At 41.9% G+C, this 19,717-nt stretch overlaps 1 protein-coding gene across 4 annotated transcripts in view; it reads left to right on the top strand.

The window, feature by feature from the left end:
• TBC1D16 (TBC1 domain family member 16) overlaps positions 1–19,717 on the top strand; it is a 68,629-nt gene that overhangs the window by 9,764 nt on the left and 39,148 nt on the right. For 3 of the 4 annotated variants that reach the window (XM_056863910.1, XM_056863918.1, XM_056863902.1), the window contains exons 2-3: positions 32–275; positions 7,891–8,509. In XM_056863910.1, coding sequence (XP_056719888.1) covers positions 95–275; positions 7,891–8,509 — 800 coding nt within the window. In that variant the 5' untranslated portion in view covers positions 32–94. The remainder of the gene's footprint in view (positions 1–31; positions 276–7,890; positions 8,510–19,717) is intronic. The other variant, XM_056863928.1, reaches the window with a different exon arrangement.

Genomic DNA, 19,717 nt, shown 5'->3' with positions numbered 1-19,717 from the left:
GTATTCATTCTGACTCCTTCTCCTTGGGCAGACCTTACTGTCTGTATTAGGTGCTTCCTTGAAGTTGACAGAGAATGGAAACACTCTTTTGGCAATGTCTTTGGGAAGACTCCTCCGACGTGCCTCTTCAAAAGCCTCTGACCTCCTGACCTTAAATGCCAGCAGCAGCGGCGGTGGCTCATCTTCCATCTTGGATGGGGAGATTATCTACTCCAAGAACAATGTCTGTGTCCACCCACCTGAGATGCTGCAAGGCATTGTGGAACACCATCCAGGTAAGGGCAGGCTTAGGAAAGTACCGTGGTGTGTGTATGGGTTAACTTGTTTACCTTTCCCAAACGATTATTCAAGTTCCCGGCTCAAATTTTCTTTTGTTGGAAACTGGTTGCACAGGAGGGTAGGTGGAGGAGCGGCAGCTGAGTCTCACTTCCCAAAGTGTCCTACCAGCCTGTCCAAATATATAGCCAGGGTTTATAGCATGATCTTAAATAGTGGTTAGCCATGAACAATATCCTCTCCAGTTTCCTTCCTGGTTATCTTCAGCCCAGGTTCAAAGTTGTCACAGTGGTTCCACTTAGTGTTGATTGTTCTTTCTGTTCTGCTGCTTAATTTTTGTATATTAAGCACCTGAATGCCAGGTGGTGCTGTGTATGCTACAGCAAACCTCTTTTGAAAAATAAAAATAAAGCCTGTATGCATCAGCTGCTCAAGGGACAGCATCTTTGCCCTATTTCGGGGAAGAAGCATTGATTCTGCCTGGCTGAGAGTTTCCTTCCACCATGCAGCACAGATTTTCAAGGCGATAGCTTCAGCCGCTCCTAGTACTGTGTGGTCAGTAGTGAAAACCTTGGCTGGAGCTACAGAAGGCCTCAGAATCAGGCCACTTGGCATACCAGCAGGGCATCCAGTCTGTTCTGTGGTGTCCAACAGCTGTTTGTAGCTCATGCTTTATTTCTGTTTGCTGTTGTCCTTGGGATACCCAAGGCTGCACCCAGAGGCTGCACCCAAAGTCCCACGTGTTTTCTCTTTTCCCCTCCGTATTTGGATCAAAGACTTGACTGTTTACTGTTGATCACTGCCTTTCATGTGTTACTTAGAAGTAAGGGCTCTGCCAGTATTTGACAATGATCGAACAAGCACTGGCTTTTGTGAAGAAGTCAAGGGAACCCTCAAGTATGTCAGGATCTAACTAGATGCAGTGGGAGAAGTACTGCTGCCAGCAACCCTCATGTCCCCATCATTGTCTGGGGGGTGGGGGTTGGAATTGTACGATGTGTACCCTCTGTCAGTGCTTCTTGTGCTAGTTCATTGGCAGCCTGTTTCAGGAGACCGTGAAATGCTTAATGTGGTGACTAAGCATCATGTTCTTTTTACTGGCCAGATGTGTGTGTCAGTAGCACAAAAATGTCCTCTGTAATGTTCGGTGAGTGAACAAGTGCCTGGAGAAGGTAATGGGATGGATTAGGACAATAAACTGAAGCTCAGTCCAGACGAAACTGGTCAATGGCAAAGCTGCTTAAGAACTGAGGAGTCCTTGAGGTACTCATAGACGCCCGATTCCCAAGGCAATAAAGCCAACAGAGTGTGGTGGTGCTCCCCACAAGGCTACAGGTTGGAAAGATATTCCCCTTAGAGGAATGGAAAGGATCCAAAGAATAATTCAAATCCAGAACCAGATAAAAACCTTCATGGATACAAATAAGGCTCTGAAATTGGAACTAGCCAGTAGGGAGAATAAAATCCAGGAATTAACAAGATTTAACAGGAAACAAGATTTGGAGATTGAGAACCTCACCAAGAAAAATCAGGAAGTAGAAGCTGCTGTTTAAAACACAGAGCCAATCCTGAATGACTTTGATAAAATGAATATCCACCTGGAAAGGAACAGAGTAGAAACTGACAATTTAAAAGCACAGTTGCAAAATGTCATGGAGTGTCATAGAACCACAGAGGCTCGATTAAAAACTCAAGAAAAATCCTACTTAGAAATGGAGCCAAATATGTTACAAGGTTGCAGGGCAAAAGCAGGATTTCCCGTGGTAGGGGTAGTCATAAAAGAAACAGGACTGCCTGGTCAATTACAGGCAGCCTCTCTGTTTCCAATTGCATTAGAAAAGAAAATTCAGCCCACACCAGCAATACACCCCCACCCTGTATTGAGGTGGAAAAATCAGACCAGAATTCCTACTCAAGTCAGCCTCTTCTTCTTGCTCTCCCCTACCTTAAGACAAGCCTAAATGGGAGAAGTTGCAAATTGGAACCTTCATGGACTGGCAGTGCCTATGAAAGTACAAAAACTGTGCCTGAGAGCCTCCAAAGGCAGAAGCAGTATATCTGGGAGAGCTATTCACGCTTTGCACATGGTGGGGGCTAGGACGCACGTTTCCAGACTGCTTTTTACCTAGTGGACCAACTCAAAATATGGAAAGGGCCACAGCCCTGGTGGGAAAAGCCACCTTAAAAATGGCAATGTCTTAAGTTATTTTTTCCCCTTCTCCTTTTGTATTATAAATACAAAGAAAAAGTTTAATTGTGTTCTCATTAAAGAAGCTGACCCTTTTTCTTACAGGATCTTTTTGTGCATTTGTACAATGCTTTACCCTTGTTTTACAGGATTTACCTGGTTATATACACAGGCCCTTCTGACTGACTTCTACAAGGAACTCTGTAAATGCACAGAGGTGCCACCTCATTAAGAATACAGCTCTTGTGTCATGATTTTTGTTGTCTGTATATAGATATAAGGGAAAAGTTTGTACCTCATGTGATACGTTTTGCCTCTATCCTTTACTTTGGGTCCAAAGTTTTAAATTTATTCTAAGCTATTGTTGATTGTTGAAATGGTTTTAAGACTTTATTTTGCAGCAAATAAGATTTATAGAGCTGTTCTAAACAAGTAACTTAGTTGAGTGTGTTGACTTATTTACCTAGGTTAAGTTGTTATTAGCAATCTGCAAATATATTTCTTATAGTTGGGTACCCTGTGGTGATCACCTGTAGTTTAATGTTGTTGAATGTCATGATGTTCAGCAGTAATAGAACCTCTCCAGTCAGGGAAAGTATATCTGAGGGAGGAATGAGTTTTGATTTCTGTTTTCCTGGTTGACTGCATGTGTATATTCCATTTAGGATGCTAATTTGGAACAAGGAGTGAGTGGCATTTCGGAGCCTGGCCAGCTTTGTAATGTCAGTGACGGAGAAAATTAAGAATACAATGCATTTTGCGTAGAAAAGAAACAAAAATGGGCAAGGAGAAATTCTAACAGTCCTGGGCAAGTTTTGTTAATCCTTAAGGTACCATGGATTACTAAAGTCTTGTTAAAGTTCTTCTGTGATAGAAATTTTAGAAAGTTATCAACCCTTTTATTCTCTTTTAATCTGTTCATTTTGGATTGCTGTTATGTTTCTGCCACTCTGTGTGGTCACAGAGGAGCAGTGGTCTCATGTTCTTTAGTTGCAAACATAACATTTTCTCTACAGGAGCCATTATCTCTTGTCTGCCTACATCCCACTATAGCACATGTACTATAGTACATGCACAGAGTCAACATCACTTTATGACCATTTATTCTCACATAAATACATCACACTGTGTTTAACACTTTCATGTCTTGATGCTATCAATTGTGTTTATTCCCCGCATTTCCCTCTATGGCTTCTAACCAAAATTATTGCAGCATGTTTCTTTCCCCCTCCTGTGGGACACCCTGCCAGACCTTCCTTCTGACAATCCTTTTCACTTAGCCTTATGTCTCTGAGAAAAGGGGTGGGGGAAGAGACGTCCTTTTTTGGTTTTGTCCCCTTCTCTCTATTGTTTGACCAGTTTGTGTAGAATGGGATTAAGGCAACACGTTGCATCCCCTATTTTATCTTAAGTCAGTTTAAGTCATTTTTGGAACGCTTCCTTCCTTTTTGAATTATATGGTGCTACTAAAATTGTATTCAGCGTGCAGTTTTTATTTCTTCAGGTATCATGGGGAGGGGGGGGCAAGCCCCAGAGGTTATGTGTCCTGCTACCTTTAATCTCAAAATTTGCTATTTGCCTTTCACTGCAAGGCACATTATTTTTTTCTTGCATCACGTTGCCCAATAACGCTCTGTGCATGCACAGAAGCACGTTTTACTTTTTTGTGTGTGTTCTCACCCTTGCCTTCTCTTCTAGGAATCATTAAGACTTTGTTTTCAGAATTATTTCTCTATTTTGTGACAACTGCAGGTTTCTGCAGTATGGCCATGGCTTCTAATATACATGGGCCAATGTAGCTTTATTATTTGGATTTGTATTAGCTGGGGCCCTGTGAGTTGCGCTTTATCCTACAAAGGCAAACTCCCCCGAGCCATATAGCCTTCAATTATTCCCTTTTGAGTTCCAATAACTGTGGTCTTGTATGTATGCTCATTTCTTTTCTATTGCTCTAGCATATAGGCATTTCTAATTGTTCTGGTCTATTGCCGATCTTGTAAAATTGTTTCATTGAAAGTTTTTTTCCCATACTGCTATCTGCTTTTGCCATTTGCCCTTTTCTTGTCTCTCGCCAATGGCACTCTGTATATGCTCAGAGTCACCATGTCTCTATATTATGTATACCAAACCTGAAAAACAAGTTTTTCATTCTGCTCATTCTTTCTTTTGAGTTAACTTTCCCTCTTACAAGGGTTTTTTCTGATTACGCCTTTAATACATTACTGCCCATTTTTTAAACTTTTTCTAGCATATGAAGTCTGTTCATTTTTCAGCATTACTGTTTTAGCTGTTGCTTTCTTTCTTTTGAATCCCTGCTTTGAATATTGTTTTTCTACATTATTTTGATACTCGCTTTTACTTGCTCTTCCCAAAATCAGGCTGTTGATATTTTGCTATATCCATTTCTAAAATCCTGTGAATGTTTTTATTTATTTCACCCCAACATGTGGGGACAAACCTCTACCTTCTATATATGTTCCTGTCTTATTTTACACACCTCTTGATTTTTTTTTTTTTTTTTGCTGCCATTTATGTGTTTTGTGCTTTAATGGATGATTCCACCAGGTTAGTGCCCTGGCTAATTTTGATTTTATTTATGATAAATTATTTTTGTCGCTTGAACTTAGCCTCCATGGCTCTCTGATCTGTTAAGGCGCCCCCTAGTGTTTGGTCCTCCCCGTCCTCGTAGTCTGTGAAAAGGGGGAGACTCTTTTCCCATTTTTTTCTCTTTTTACAGCGTTCAGCCTTCTTCTCCTTTAAAGATCAGTTCCTTTATGAATGCTACCGCCTAATACAATGTGTGTAATGCTTTTGGTCATTTATGTCAAACTGCTTAAGGCTGCTCCCTGTGTAGGTTCTGTCCTGCTCTCAGTGCAACTTGTCTCTTATCATATAAACATTTGTCTGCTTTTAAGAACTTAATAGCAACCATGCACTCTCTCTCCTTGGAAAACAAAGTGGGGGGAGAAAACAAAAAAGTTTCCCCCTCCATTTGGGTTTCTTTGCTTTTGTGTGTTCTACCTTTCGTCAAGGGCCTCTCCAGCCGCTAATGTGTCTCAGTTCTATCCCCAAGCATGCAGGTCTCCACTCTCGGGCCTCCCTGCTGCATGCTCCCCCATTGTTCCTCTATGCCATCTCCTGGAGGGAGACTCCTGGTCTGCAGCAATACTGGTCAAACTGCTGCAGCCTCTCTGCTGAACTGTATGCCCTGGTCCCCAGTCCTCCAAAGTTTGTTAGTTTATTTATTTATTTATTGCATTTCTACCCCGCTCTCCCCAACCCGAAGGTCGGGCTCAGAGAGGCTGGGGGGGCGGGGGGAGAAAAGTTGCCATCACCTAGCCCAAAAGCTGGAAGCTTGGTGGGGGGAGGAAAACGCCGGGTTTACAGAGAAACGGGGGGGGGGGGAAGAGATGTTTTCCGCTTACCATATACTTCTATAAAGCCTGTCAGTAGATTGGGACCACCCCAAGACGCTGTATTTCTTCCTTATGTAAACTATTACTTTAAGTGGCAGCCGCTTTCTATGTATCATTTGTTTGAATGTAACCTTCTATGTACCAGCTTCTTTGCATTTATTCACCTATTTCTAGTCATGCCCCATGTTACCTTATTAGTGATAGCCGTTAACCCTTTCCTTTCTGTTACGAAGTTTTAGTTTGGTTTTTTGGAAATGGTCAAAGATTTTTTCCCCTTCTGGCATTTATACCTAAAGGTTTTTTCTTTGTGTATTGTTTTTATATATGTTATTTAAGTGTGCCTTCTATTATTTAGGTTTAACCATTGAATGCCTTCTTATTACCATCATTTGTCCATTATTTACCTGCTTATTGTGTGCTTAGAATTAGTTCGCCTTTATATTTAACCCAGTTTTTTCTATTCTGTATTAAATCAGTTTTAGTTCTATGAGTTATTCATTTATCATCTGCTTGTTATATTGTTTAGACTAGACTAGCTTTTGCTTCCAACCTCATTTTGATTTCTGTAGCCAGTTTTAAATTATGTAGCCTTAAATCAAATCTAGCCTTGATGTTAACCCTTTACTAAAAGAATTGCTCTTAGTCCTGAGTGTACAGATATGGCAGCTGCAACACCAACAGATGTTAAATCCCTGGAACAAAGGGACAGGATCCATTGCTCTTCTTTTACTAACCTACCTTTATTTACCTCTATCTACTGCTCCTTGCTTACATACAGTGCAGGAACTCTTCACTTCTGCCACCCTCACCTAACAACCAGACCCTAGAACCAAGGATCGTTTCTTAGTGTGGGAAAAAGTCCCATGCCCATGTCATTAGTCTTTTTCGGGGGAGGGGGAATGTTATGGCACCCTCATAGGCCTGCAGCTACCCTGGGACACCCCACAGGTGTACAGGACTGAAGCTGCTGCACAAAGGATGAAAACACTGCTGTGTAGCCAGAGACAAAAGGGGTCTCCTGGCATCCATCTTGTTTGGGCAAGGCTGTAGCAAGTTGACTGGGCTAAGTCCAGGCATGTTACCATGCTTTCCCCCAAGAAGACAACGGAGGCTCAGTGGAAACAAAGAGACAGTGGACAAGCATTTAGCATTTTTGTACTTTTCCTGCAATAGAAGACAAGTATCCTGCCAGATCCCATCCATTCTATTGTAACTAACTCCTAATCTCATCATTTCTCCAGCCAAGCCCTTTCAGTGACTCACCTTCCAGACCCCACCTCAAATCTCCAACCCTACACTGAACTCTCAAGTACTTCATCCATCACCAGGCGTTGCCAACTTCAGGGAGACCATACCTCCTCCTCCTTCTCCCTCCCTTGGTTATAAAAACATCTCCTTTTGCCACAGTTGCTGGCTGCCATTTACACAAGATGTGAGCCCTATGTCTGGAGTGCAGTCCTTTTTCCCTTCCCCTTTTGTAGCTGCCATTCTGGAACCTCATTCTGCAGGAAGGTAACTATAGTCCGCTTGGGAATCTCAAACCTTTACTTTCTTAGCTCTGTGTTTTGGGAATTGTTTGTGTGTGTGTTTTTTTTATCCTATTTGATTACTTTTAATAAGACCCTTAAAATTCATAAAAGCCTCCTTGATAATGGATTGCTCTCCATCTGGCTTGCTCACCTAGGGCAGAATTGGTTAGGAGGGTCTATCTAGTCTCCAGCTAATTTCCCCCAATAAAGGAGACCCCTGTGCTTGACGTAACACTTCAGGCACTGTCAGGTTCCCTGATCGAATCTAGTGTTCCTTAATCTTAGATTTGGGAGAGGGGGGAGTGAAATAGTGGAAGCTGTGCAAGGGAGTTGGCAGAGAAACAGGTGAGTAGTAGAAAGGGAAGTCCAAGTGCTAGCGGGAAGTTGGGGTGTTAGGCCATCTATTCAGGTAATCAAGAACTTCTGACAACTGTAATGCTATTGTTTGATTTTAACCCTGAGCCATTGTATTCTTTTGCAGGCTACTTGTGCCTGTACATGGAGAAAGATGAGCTGCTTGGAACCACCCTTATCCTGGCCTGGGTCCCAAATTCTCGCATCCAGAGACAGGACGAGGAGGCCCTCCGCTACATCACACCAGAGAGCTCTCCGGTCCGCAAGGCTCCCCGCAAGCGTAACCGCCACACTCAGGGTTTTGGCACCCCTATGCAGGCTTCTTTCTCTGAACAGAAGCAAGCTGTGACACTGAAAGAAGAGGAGGACATCTTGACCGTGTCGCAGCTGGTTAAGGATGTGGCCCATGTCAGCTCTCCTGAACAAGGGGAGAAGTTGTCCCAGGGTTGCTTGGCAACAGACAGCATCCACAGCCCTGCACTGCCTGCCCACAGTGACTCAGGAATCTTATCAACAATCAGTTCTCAGGATGAGCAGAACCCGTTGGAGGCATCGGAGGAAGGACTGGAGGGCCCCTTGGAGACTGGGGAAGATGAGGGCTCTTTGGAATTATCTGCCGATGACGTTAGCAGGGACAGCACATTTGACTCAGATTCTGATGCCTTCTCTTCTCCATTCTGTCTCTCCCCCATAAGTGAAGCACTTGGGGAAAATGTCAGCTCTGTGTTCCTGGTTAATGAAAACAGGTGAGTTATGCTTCCATGTTTCTGTGGGGGAAGGGGGCAGAGGCCAAAATAGAGAAATCCTGGAGCAAATCCTTGTTATGCTACTCTCTGTGTGTTATATTCTAATTTGAACATTCCTTATTTCGTTTAGGAGCCCCGTGGCGCAGAGTGTTAAGCTGCAGTACTGCAGTCTAAAGCTCTGCTCATGACCTGAATTCGATCCCGACGGAAGTTGGTTTCAGGTAGCCGGCTCAAGGTTGACTCAGCCTTCCATCCTTCCGAAGTCGGTAAAATGAGTACCCAGCTTGCTGGGGGTAAAGGGAAGATGACTGGGGAAGGCACTGGCAAACCACCCCGTAAACAAAGTCTGCCTAGGAAACGTCAGGATGTGACGTCACCCCATGGGTCAGGAATGACCCGGTGCTTGCATAGGGGACCTTTACCTTTTACCTTATTTTGTTTACCCTTAAATCTGCCTTGTTTCTGCTCTAAGAGATAGACACTTGAATCCCATTCGCTGTACAAAGCTGGTGAAATTTCTCTGATATTTATGCATTAACTGTATTCACTAGAACTTATTGTTTCGTTCTCTAGGGTATAAAACCTGCTTCTTCTGCAATAGAGGCGTACCTGGATGGCCTGTCCATAGTACTTTCCACAATGTGCTTTGCTCACCTCAACTGGGCATCTGCTAAATATGGAATTTATGGCAGCTGTAGGTCAATGGAGTCATGCAGTGGATAATTACCAGTTGTCTGGCTGTCCAGATTCCTTCATAGCAGGCTGCTTCATTCCATTTTGGGGTACTGTTGTACAATGCTGTCTGCAGCCAAGATTACTTTCAGCTGCCTAAAATAGTATGCTAATAAATGTGCTGACACCTGTGTGACAGTGCAATCCTGTGCAGAGTTCCCCCATTCTAAGCTCCATTAAAACAAGTATGTTTAGACTGGAGTAACTTGGCATAGGATTGCACCCTCATTTAGGCTGCCACGTTCACAAACAGCTGAGCTGTCTTGTCTCTGCTTTCCTCTAGAGCTGTTATATGATGGTTTTGGCACTCTTGTGCTTTGAAATCGGTATTTTGTGCATTCCGCCTTCCTGGGATGGACTGCAGGTCTGCCCATCTGGGCTGAAGGCTTTGTCGTCCTAATGTGATTGAAGACACAACTCCAGTAGAGTCCAGTGGCACATATTTGTGTGACTTGTGCTTTGTTCATGTTCATTCTGATGGGGAGGGTGCCCTCATGTGGCCCTGGAGTTATCCTACAAGATAGCACATAATAAATATGTGCACCTTGAAGATGGCTTTCCAAGTCCTGTATTTTTCATTTGCTATGAGATCTCAGATGTTCTTTGCTGCTTTCTCAGCAGCTGACAGTATCCAAAGCATGTGGGGTTCTGTGTAATCAAATAATTTGGCTTCTATCAGTGGGGTTTTCTTCTGCTAGAAATCGTGTTGCAATCCAAAGCATGTCTTCTTGGAAGCAAGTCCAGTTGGAATCAGTGTGACTTAATGTTTTATAAATAGGTTTTCTAAATGTGATGTTTAAAGGAATATACTGTTTAGATGGGTTTGTTTGTATTGAAACCTTTGTAACCTGCCTTTTCTCATCACCTGAGGTGGCAAGCAACGATTCACTAAATGTGGAATTCTCTAAAATACCAGAATGATAAAATTAGCAACAGTCCAGGCATCATTTGTTCTTTAGTAGAAATGACAGTGCTTACTGTCTCTAAGCGCTGTTTTTGAGGGATAGGGAAGGTTTGGAAAGCTTCTTTATATGCTATCACTTTTCAAAGTTCTCTTGACTTATTTACCTAGGTTAAGTTGTTATTAGCAATCTGCAGATATATTTCTTATAGTTGGGTACCCTGTAGTTTAATGTTGTTGAAGTCTGTTTGGAACCTGCAATTTTTTTTATTTTTTTTAGTATGTCATGATGTTTAGCAGTAATAGAATCTCTCCAGTCAGGGGAAGTATATCTGAGGGAGGAATGAGTTTTGATTTCTGTTTTCCTGGTTGACTACATGTGTATATTCCATTTAGGATGCTAATTTGGAACAAGGAGTGAGTGGCATTTCGGAGCCTGGCCAGCTTTGTAATGTCAGTGACGGAGAAAATTAAGAATACAATGTGTTTTGCGTAGAAAAGAAACAAAAACTGGCAAGGAGAAATTCTAACAGTCCTGGGCAAGTTTTGTTAATCCTTAAGGTACCATGGATTACTAAAGTCTTGTTAAAGTTCTTCTGTGATGGAAATTTTAGAAAGTTATCAACCCTTTTATTCTTTTAATCTGTTTATTTTGGATTGCTGTTATGTTTGTGCCACTCTTATGCTGTTATGCTCAGAACATCTGAGATCTCATAGCTGTTATGTTTGTGTCACAGAGGAGCAGTGGTCTCATGTTCTTTAGTTGCAAACATAACATTTTCTCTACAGGAGTCATTATCTATTGTTTCCCTACATCCCACTATAGCACATATAGCACATGTACTGTATCACTTTTCAAAGTTCTCGAAGAGGCTTGGTAAAATACAATGAAAGCAAGCAGAATTAAAATCACATAGTAGGGGACAAAAGCCACCAGAGAAGTCAGCCAACTGTATTAAATGCTTCATGGGTATTATTGCTCTTATGAGAAGGTTCTCCCACTATTTTTTTAGTGGGTCCCAGTGATCTTGTTTGAAATGGTGCTTTACCTTTTGAGCGGCAGTCTCTAGAAGCTGGCAGGAGACAGAAGATGTCACTCTGTGTGTGTGTGTGTAAGCCTTATAAAAACGTATTTATTGTTGAAAAATGTATTGCTTTGTTTCACCTGCCTAGTTGTGAAACACTAGCCTGGAAACGCTGCCCTCTAGAGGGAGGCGCTTCTTACAGGGGAGGCAGGAAGAGGTTTTGCCTGGCAAAAGGGCAGTGGAAGGAGGGGAAGGACTCCAAGAGGGAGACTCGGCTAGAGGAGAAGCTGAGGTTTTTTGTCCTCCTGATGTTGTGGGGAATTTAAGAAGAAGCTCCTGAGAAAGAAACAGATGGGGAGATAAAGAAAGGCAGCTGGCGGAAGAGTGGCCGGCTTCTGGTGTGAGCCTTCCACCCTGAGTGCTACTGGGACTTCCGCTGTGATTGTGAGGAAACGTGGCTTCTCTGGATGACTGTGGGGAGAACGCAACTTGTCTGCAGTTTGTGAGTCAGGACCCAGAGACTAAAGATTCTTCCCTCTCCTTCCCCACTGACTTTGGGACTGGTTAATATAACTTTTATTCACACTGTTTTATTTTCAGACTCGCAGTCTGACCTGGTTGGTGGAGCACTTCATTAAAAACGGTATCTCTGACTTTGCCCTGATTTATATTTATTTTATTCCTTCCCCTTTCAATAAATTGTTTACGTGTTTTCAGGTTTTTGAATGGGGCATCCACCATCCTGTGGTCACTAACCTGGCCCTTTTATGACTAAAAGGGTTACATGTATATGATTTTCTCTTACTTCCAAAGAGCTCCATGAATCCCTAGCCCTGAACAATGGATGTGAAAGTACTTCCTGTTCCAAGTTGTATTGTCAAATACCAGTTCGTAAGGATTAAAAGAATAAATCATATAAAGGTGAACTGTCTTTATTGCTCTCAGCAATATTTTGCAATGGTTTTAGTCATAAATATGGCATAGAACCTTAGTACAATTGGGCAGGTCAATGATCTTTGTTATAAAACATCAGCAAAAGGAAGGCCTATACTAATGAAACCTTCAGTTAATGTGGAAGTAAAACAGATGGCACCTTTTTGGTGCATTGGCTTCAGAGTAGTGTGGAAGCTGGGTTGTTGCTAAAGTCAGTTGAATTTACTTCCAGCCGCATGATTCCAGCTGACCCTTTGAGAATCCACATGTGCAAGGATATACTGATGGCTTATCGCAAGAGCTACAGATCCTTTGTGGGGGGGGGCACATGGTTGCTGGAGCACTTTATTGAAAATGGTATCTCTGACTTCTCCTTGGTTTATATTTACTTTATTTTCTCCATCAGATTTTCCTATATAGTGAAAAATTGCTTTAGTGTTCAGCTGTTAAAAAACTACTTTCAGTATCTCCAAGCTGTTGTGTCTTGTAGACCTTTTAGGAAAATGAAGACTGCATGCTTTATTGCTTAAATGTGAAAAGTTCCTGGTAATAACTTTATTAGTAGACGCTTCTGTGAGTATGAGTGGCTGAGTGCTCTTTCTCTTCCACAAACCCCGAAGAGCCACTGCCAGTCAGAGTACATAGTAATAAGACAGATCTATGTAAAGGTGCAAGCACCAGGTCATTACTGACCCATGGGGTGATGTCACATCCCGACGTTTACTAGGCAGACTATGTTTACAGGATGGTTTGCCATTGCCTTCCCCAGCCATCTACACTTTACCCTCAGCAAACTGGATACTCATTTTACCGACTTTGGAAGGATGGAAGGCTGAGTCAACCTTGAGCTGGCTACCTGAAATAACTTCCATTGGGATTGAACTCAGGTCGTGAGCAGAGCTTTTGACTGCAGTACTGCAGCCTTCCGCTCTACGCTACAGAGCTCGTTAGATCTATGTGGTGACCCAGAATCAAGGCAGCCTCATATAGTATACTGAAAGTGGCATTCCATACAATAAGCTGATGTGGAATTTTAAATTCAAAAATAAATTCTGTAATTTAATATATCCTGCAAGAAGGATAATTATTAGGTCTTTATGGATTGTGTTCAATGGCAAACAGGTCTCAGTTGGAACACTAAAAATTATGCATTAGAAGGAATCTTTCTTGCACCTCCACCCAAGGCTTGCCTTTCATGAACATGGCCAAATGTTGTTGTTGCCTGGTGTCAGCCATCTCCAGAACAATAAAAAGGAAACCTAATGGCATCATAAGACACTTAAAAGGTTTATTATCTGTTCTGGTTGTTGTTATTATCATTATCACTGTTATTAGCTTTTGTGAACTGGACTCTGCTTTATCTCATATCTAAACTGTGTCCTTAGTTGGCAGATATGTGTGTGCCCACTGGTGGGCAGAGAGACAGATTTGAATGGTGGAGCTAAAAGGCCCTGTAATGCTTCATTGCAGATCTCAAATGTATACAAGATAAGTACAGAGTAGGCACTCTGGCTGTGCACTGTAGCAAAGGCTTCAGGTACACCCGAACATTGTGTGCTTTCTTTCTTGCATGCAGGCATGTTTTCTTATCCCATATAAGGTGCTTTCTTCCTTGTTCAAACAGGAGTTGGTGGTGAAGGGTTATGTGTTCCTTTTGTAATTTTTCTGTCCCTGTGGACAGCTAAGATGGCAGCACCAAAGGCCCTGTAGTAGGCCTCTGCTGCTGTCCTAGTCCTTAATTCTGTTTGCGTCTCTCTCCTTTTCCTTTGTAGGCTTGTTAAACTGAGTGAGATCGCTAGCAGCAAAACCAAGCCTTTGTTTACAAAAACAACAAAGGCCTTTCAAAATCAGTGGATGCAACCCAACATGGTTTAAAACATTAAAGGGCTTTAATGGTATATGTGGTTCTTCTGGGTCCAGCGGCTTTATTAATGTAACTGAGCCCCAAACCCTCTGGATAAGAAGAGCCAGAGATTTAAAATATAATAGTGGGGATATTTCCTTATTGACAAAATAGGGGAGTCCTTCGATTCAATTCTTCTTATATTCCTACTTCCATCTCTGGAATTCTGAATTGTGTAGCAGGGGTGACCCTCCTAGCGGAACTGAGGCAATCATCTCTTGAACGCTTGGATGAAGGCCTTTTCTTCTAAAGATAAAACTATACACTCCAACACCCAAGAGGGCTACCTCGGATTGATCAGGTAGGATTCTTATGTCTCTCATTGGAATAAACTTATAGAGCAACGACTTCAGCTCCTCAATCGTTCCTCAATCAGTCACCAGACAGGAAGCTATGAGCACGATAAATGTTTATTTAGATATGATTACAATCTGTAGAGCACAAAGTGGTTTGTTCTACCCAGTTTGTCAGTATCCTTCCATCTGGCCAGCTTTCTGGCTAGTGTTCATATTTGACTGTTCCGTGGTATAGGTGTACTTTTATGTTGATGTGCCTAAATGCCTTACCATCTAGAGTCTTGCAGGGGAGGTATCTTAAGATACCCTGCTTTTAGTAGAGTATGTAACTGCTGTTAGAAGTCTTTCAATTTTTCCTTTGCTTCAAAATATAGATCAAGCAGAGACATTGTTTCTTTTATTAGAAGATAATAGTAAACTTATCACTCTTTCCATTGCGAAATATTACGCCCTTGTAATTGATTTTTGCAGCTGTTCAGATTTGGTCTAATTTTTATGTCTTGGTAACCTGCTTAAAATTGGTTCTTGTAGGTTATCCAGGCTGTGTGACTGTGGTCTTGGTATTTTCTTTCCTGACGTTTCGCCAGCAGCTGTGGCAGGCATTTTCAGAGGAGTAACACTGAAGGACAGTGTCTGCTTAAAATTAATAAGATAAGAAGCAGTGTGAGGTAGAGAGAGAGAATGCTTATTACCGGCATGCTGGTTCCAAAAAGAGCTAATGTCTGGTCAGGTTCAATATCCCATTACCTTGATGGGAGGATTTGTGTATTCTTGTGAAAGATTAAATGGCATGCCATAATTTGAAATGTGTAATGGGCATGGTTTTAAAGGTCATTGTTTTTAGACAGATATGAGATCAAATAGCTGAAAATTGTATAAAAGAACATTTGTTGTTGGCAGGTATGTCGTCAGCACAGTTTAGCCATGCACACCATCTTTCCTTTTTCCTCTCTCAAAGGAAGGGACTTGAGCTTTTGACTCAGATTCACCCATTTAATTGTTTATGAACTTGGCCAGTCTGTGTTGAACCAGTGCATTGTCCAGAGCTATGGGTGCTTTTGAGGGCATCTACCTTCCTCTGCCTTGGTTCCCCCCCCCCACTTGAAATTTCCACAAGTGGAGGGAATCTTTCACTATAGCTATGGAGGGAAGGGGGTAATAAATAAGCCAGCCAGCTGTGTCCTTCCTCTTCTCCACCCCTCATTTTATTTTTTAAAACAGATTGCTGAGCCTGGACTGCTACGCAGTTAAATGTTGGGCTGTAGCACCTGGATCATATTTTGCTCCGTTTGTGCAGCTGTGATAATGGAACCACTCAGCATTGTGAAATGTTCTGTGTCTGGCTCAGGGCTTGGTCTTGACGGTAAGCGGTGACGTAGGTTTGCTCAAAAAATATGAATTGAAAAATTTTCAGGAAAAAAAAATCCAAAACTTACAACATAGAGGACAATCTGATCTTTGTTTTGATTGACTCTTAACATTTAGGTCTTTTATGCATGGCTGTTTCCCTTGCGGTCACCCCTCTGACAACTTCGGGTCTTTGTTTTGATTATGCATGCTGTTTCCATCTGTCAGAGGTCGCCTTGCTCTCCCCCTGAGTTTCTGCGCATTTTGCCAGTGTTTTCAAATTTGTGATAAAACAGGTGCCCCCTGAAAACGTGGGCAAAACCCACAGAAACAAAGGGGATTACCGCACTTGTATTCCCAGCAATGTATTAAGAGTTTGAAAATGTTATAAAAAATACTGTTCGCACTTTCTATGTATTCCCACCGATGTATTAAGAGTTTGAAAACGTTATAAAAAATACTGTTCTCACTTTGTTTTGCCCCTTTAGCTGTGAAGACGTCTTCCAACCATTTATAAACTGTGGTATCCAGAAACCCCTTTAAAGCGATGTTTTTCATAACAATTTCAAACTCTTAATACATCTCTGGGAATACAAAGTGTGGTAAGCCCCAAAGTGTGGTTTAAATGTTTTCTATTCAAACACATTCAGAGCTTTATGTGGAGGTTTATTTGTCTTGGAATTTATTATAGACAATAAAATTTGCTTCCATTTAAAAAGGCACTGAAAACTGTTAACACACTAATTTTACCACTCCCAAAGAACTGTGCATGATGTGCCATGGCTGTTGTTCCCCGTTCTTCTGTTGAAACAGATTTCAGCCGGGGCAGCTCAGTTTCATAGTTACGGTCAGTAGCATCACTTGCACTACTTGGTGGTTCCATATCAAGTTATTGCAATGCCTCACTATGTGGGAGAAGATACATGAATAAGAATCATATCTTTAGTTTTGATTTGACCTGCACCGCCTGCTGGTGTATTCATCACTAGGTGTTTTATTTGGACTTATATGTATTCGTGGTCATTGTCCCACCCAAACTCCCTATTTACAAACCATTAAAACATACATGGACTTAATACAAACATCAGTTACACCTCTGAACTGCCAACCTTGCCTAATATTGTATTGGCTATGGCATCCAGTTGTTCTATAAAACAATTGAAACTAAAAAATGTACATGAAAAAATAAAGCACACCTCTGATGCTAAAACACTTTTAGGAAGGTGAGTGGTGGTACATCTGCAAGGAACTTATGGCTCAGAGACCACTGGGCCCTGTTCTTCTCATTTAGGATCTTCCTGGCCAGCAGGAGCTCCTATGTGCTATTTTTGTCTCATCATGTTTGGGTAGATCCTTTTGTGTGTGTGTAGGTTGTGGGGGGTGGTGGTAATCAGCCTGAAATTTAATGTTATTGTTGCTGCATTAGCATTTTATACAATATGCAGTGAACGTATGGCATTCCTTGGAAGTGGCTCATAAACTCTTGATACTCAGTGCTGTGTTGTCCTAGTCTCCTGCTGTTCAGTCCAATAGCCAGCCACTTAACTTTTTATGTACGTTACATCTTGGTTGTGATGTAGTATGTGCACACACCTTGTGGGAAATGCTATGACCACTGGCTCTTTTGGACGGGGGTGGGGGTCCTCTTTCTAGTGTTTGCGTAGCCTGGTGTTTTGTATTCAATCCAGAATTAATTGTGAAGTGATTGTTGGCAATAATCGATCCTCAGGGTTCTAAAAAGATAAAATGGCCTTGAGTTTGGATTTTAGTGGTTAATTATGCTAATGCCTCAATATACGCAGTGAGGCAGTGTTCTTGTTTAGAATATTCATAACCAAATAGCGGTTCAAGGTGCAACTGTGGAGTCAGCGGATTTTCAGATTCTAAAGTATCCTCCCTCTGTCTGTCTGTAACACGTAAGCAACACTGTTTAGTTACAGTAATCAGCTGAAACGTTTTTGCTTAACAAAAAAGATGTCTCCGTTTAATCAAGCTGCTGATTTTAAAATTTATAATAAAAGCGCGAGTGACGGTTGTCACTTTAGAAGAGAGATTTCCTCCTATGTGCAAGAGAAGGAGTACATCTTTCAAGAATGGTGTCTGCTACAACACGTATGGATAGTTTTAAAACGAAGAAAATGTATTTTTCTTCCACACTGGTGGTGTATTCGTATAAATCAGTCCAGTGGTGTCTCAGTCTCTAGCAGAAGCTTTCCAGGTCTCCATCACAGAACATGTGCTGTTCAAGATCCTTTATCTAGAAATGCCAGGGATTAAACACGAGACCTTCTGCCTACAACACATGTACTGCTGAGCTCTTCCTCAATTTAAGATAGCTTTAAGATTGATTAATTTGTTAAAATTGATTAAACTTTTTAAATTGGATGATAGCAACAAGGGTATCTGTTGCAAAACCAGTGGCCCCTGTTCAGAAACTGAACTGCTCTCACATACAGAACATGCCTGTTCTCAAGAGGCAGCTTCTCCTGGGCTTAAAATTGATGCAACGCTTGCATTTTTCTTGCCCTTTCTGTTAAGTTCTCCCCGGGGGAGTTGATAAGTAAATTGCTTTCTTGTTGAGCTGTTAGATTGGGCAGGGAACGTGTGACTGGCTTGGCTGAGCTTGGCATTGGCTGCCAAAGTCAGCAGCAACAGGGTATGGGACTTTGCATCATGTTGTTGTGGCAATTCACTGGAGAGTCTGGTGCTAAGCTTCAGTCTTTGCAGAATAAGCAGGAAAGGAAATAACAGGCAAAGCCTGCATGAGCTGGAGGCATGCACTGGGTAGAGTAATACGGAGGCTGGGAATTCAAGTTGTGTTCCCGCTTTGCTTCTGCTGTGTAGTAGTGACTTGCTGGTACCCTTCTGCAGTCTGGTATACATCTTATACTTTTTTATTGTGAAACACAGAAGCATTTGGAATCAGTATCAACTGCTGATACCCATACAGACCGTAATATTAATTGAAATAAACCACATTACACTTTCAGAGGTACCCATACTGTAGGAAAATAAAAACCAGGAATCACAAGATCTCTGTCCAGAGGCTATGTTGCAAATTGTTTAACTCTCACCTGTGATATGTGAACAAAATGAAAGAGGTGAAAGTGACCACTGGATTAGAGCTTTTGTGAAGTTGGTGTTTTTAAATGGTATCTGACCACCAGGCAGACTCCTGGAGGGGATCTTGTCTTCCTTTGCATATAGCTTGTGTTCCATTTACTGTAGAATGAACTGAAAAATGAATTGAATTCTATAGAAATGGGCTGGAAAAGATTGATGCCAACAGATTGAGCTATTTCAGATTGGGTATTAAAAGGCTTGTCAGAGACAGGATGGGTTGATTCTGCATTATACCCTCAGGGCATGGAATAGCTGGATCAATATAAGGAGATATGCCCCTCCCAATGGGGGAAGGTGATAAGATTTCAATTCCCAGTATCAGTACAAACCTAATCAATCCCCAGCATTTCAACCCAAATTCCTTCTCCAATTGATTAAGGAGCCTTCAATGAGCCTCACCCTGGGAACAGTCATAAAGGTGGTTCTGCAGGTATTAAGGCGTTGCAGGTGATAAATGGTACCTTGTTACATTGTGTTATTGCGTTTCAATATTTGAGTATTAAGCTAGTGATCCATAAACTTGGGTTAGTGGCAAATGGCTGTAGAAAAAAGTATATCTGCAGCTGGGATGCAGAGATTCCCTTATCAGCCAGACCAAAGAACTGGGAGCATAATAGGAAATGGCATAGGCCTGTGTAGATGTCTAACAGTGCAATCCTTAGCAGAGTTATGCCCTTTGAAACCCAGTGACTTCAGTGGTCTTAGAAGGACATTAGAGGGATTATTTTGCAAATACTTTCTTTCGTATGGGTTCTTCCTTATCCTCTAAGACAAAGAACCAATGGAAGCTTTCCTACAAGTCAAGCTGAAGAATGTGCATGACAAATGAAGTCTGGTGTAAGTGTATACTGATGGACACTGGGGCAAAAACCCTGAGTTTAAAGATATTCTAATGGGAAATGGTGTTGATTGACCAGGAAGGAGATTTTTTTTGGGGGGGGGGTTGTG

This window comes from Euleptes europaea, chromosome 1, assembly GCF_029931775.1.
Source record: "Euleptes europaea isolate rEulEur1 chromosome 1, rEulEur1.hap1, whole genome shotgun sequence".
Taxonomy (NCBI): Eukaryota; Metazoa; Chordata; class Lepidosauria; order Squamata; family Sphaerodactylidae; genus Euleptes; species Euleptes europaea.
The sequence above is the reverse complement of the archived record's forward strand: the minus strand, read 5'-3'. Positions and strand labels throughout refer to the sequence as shown.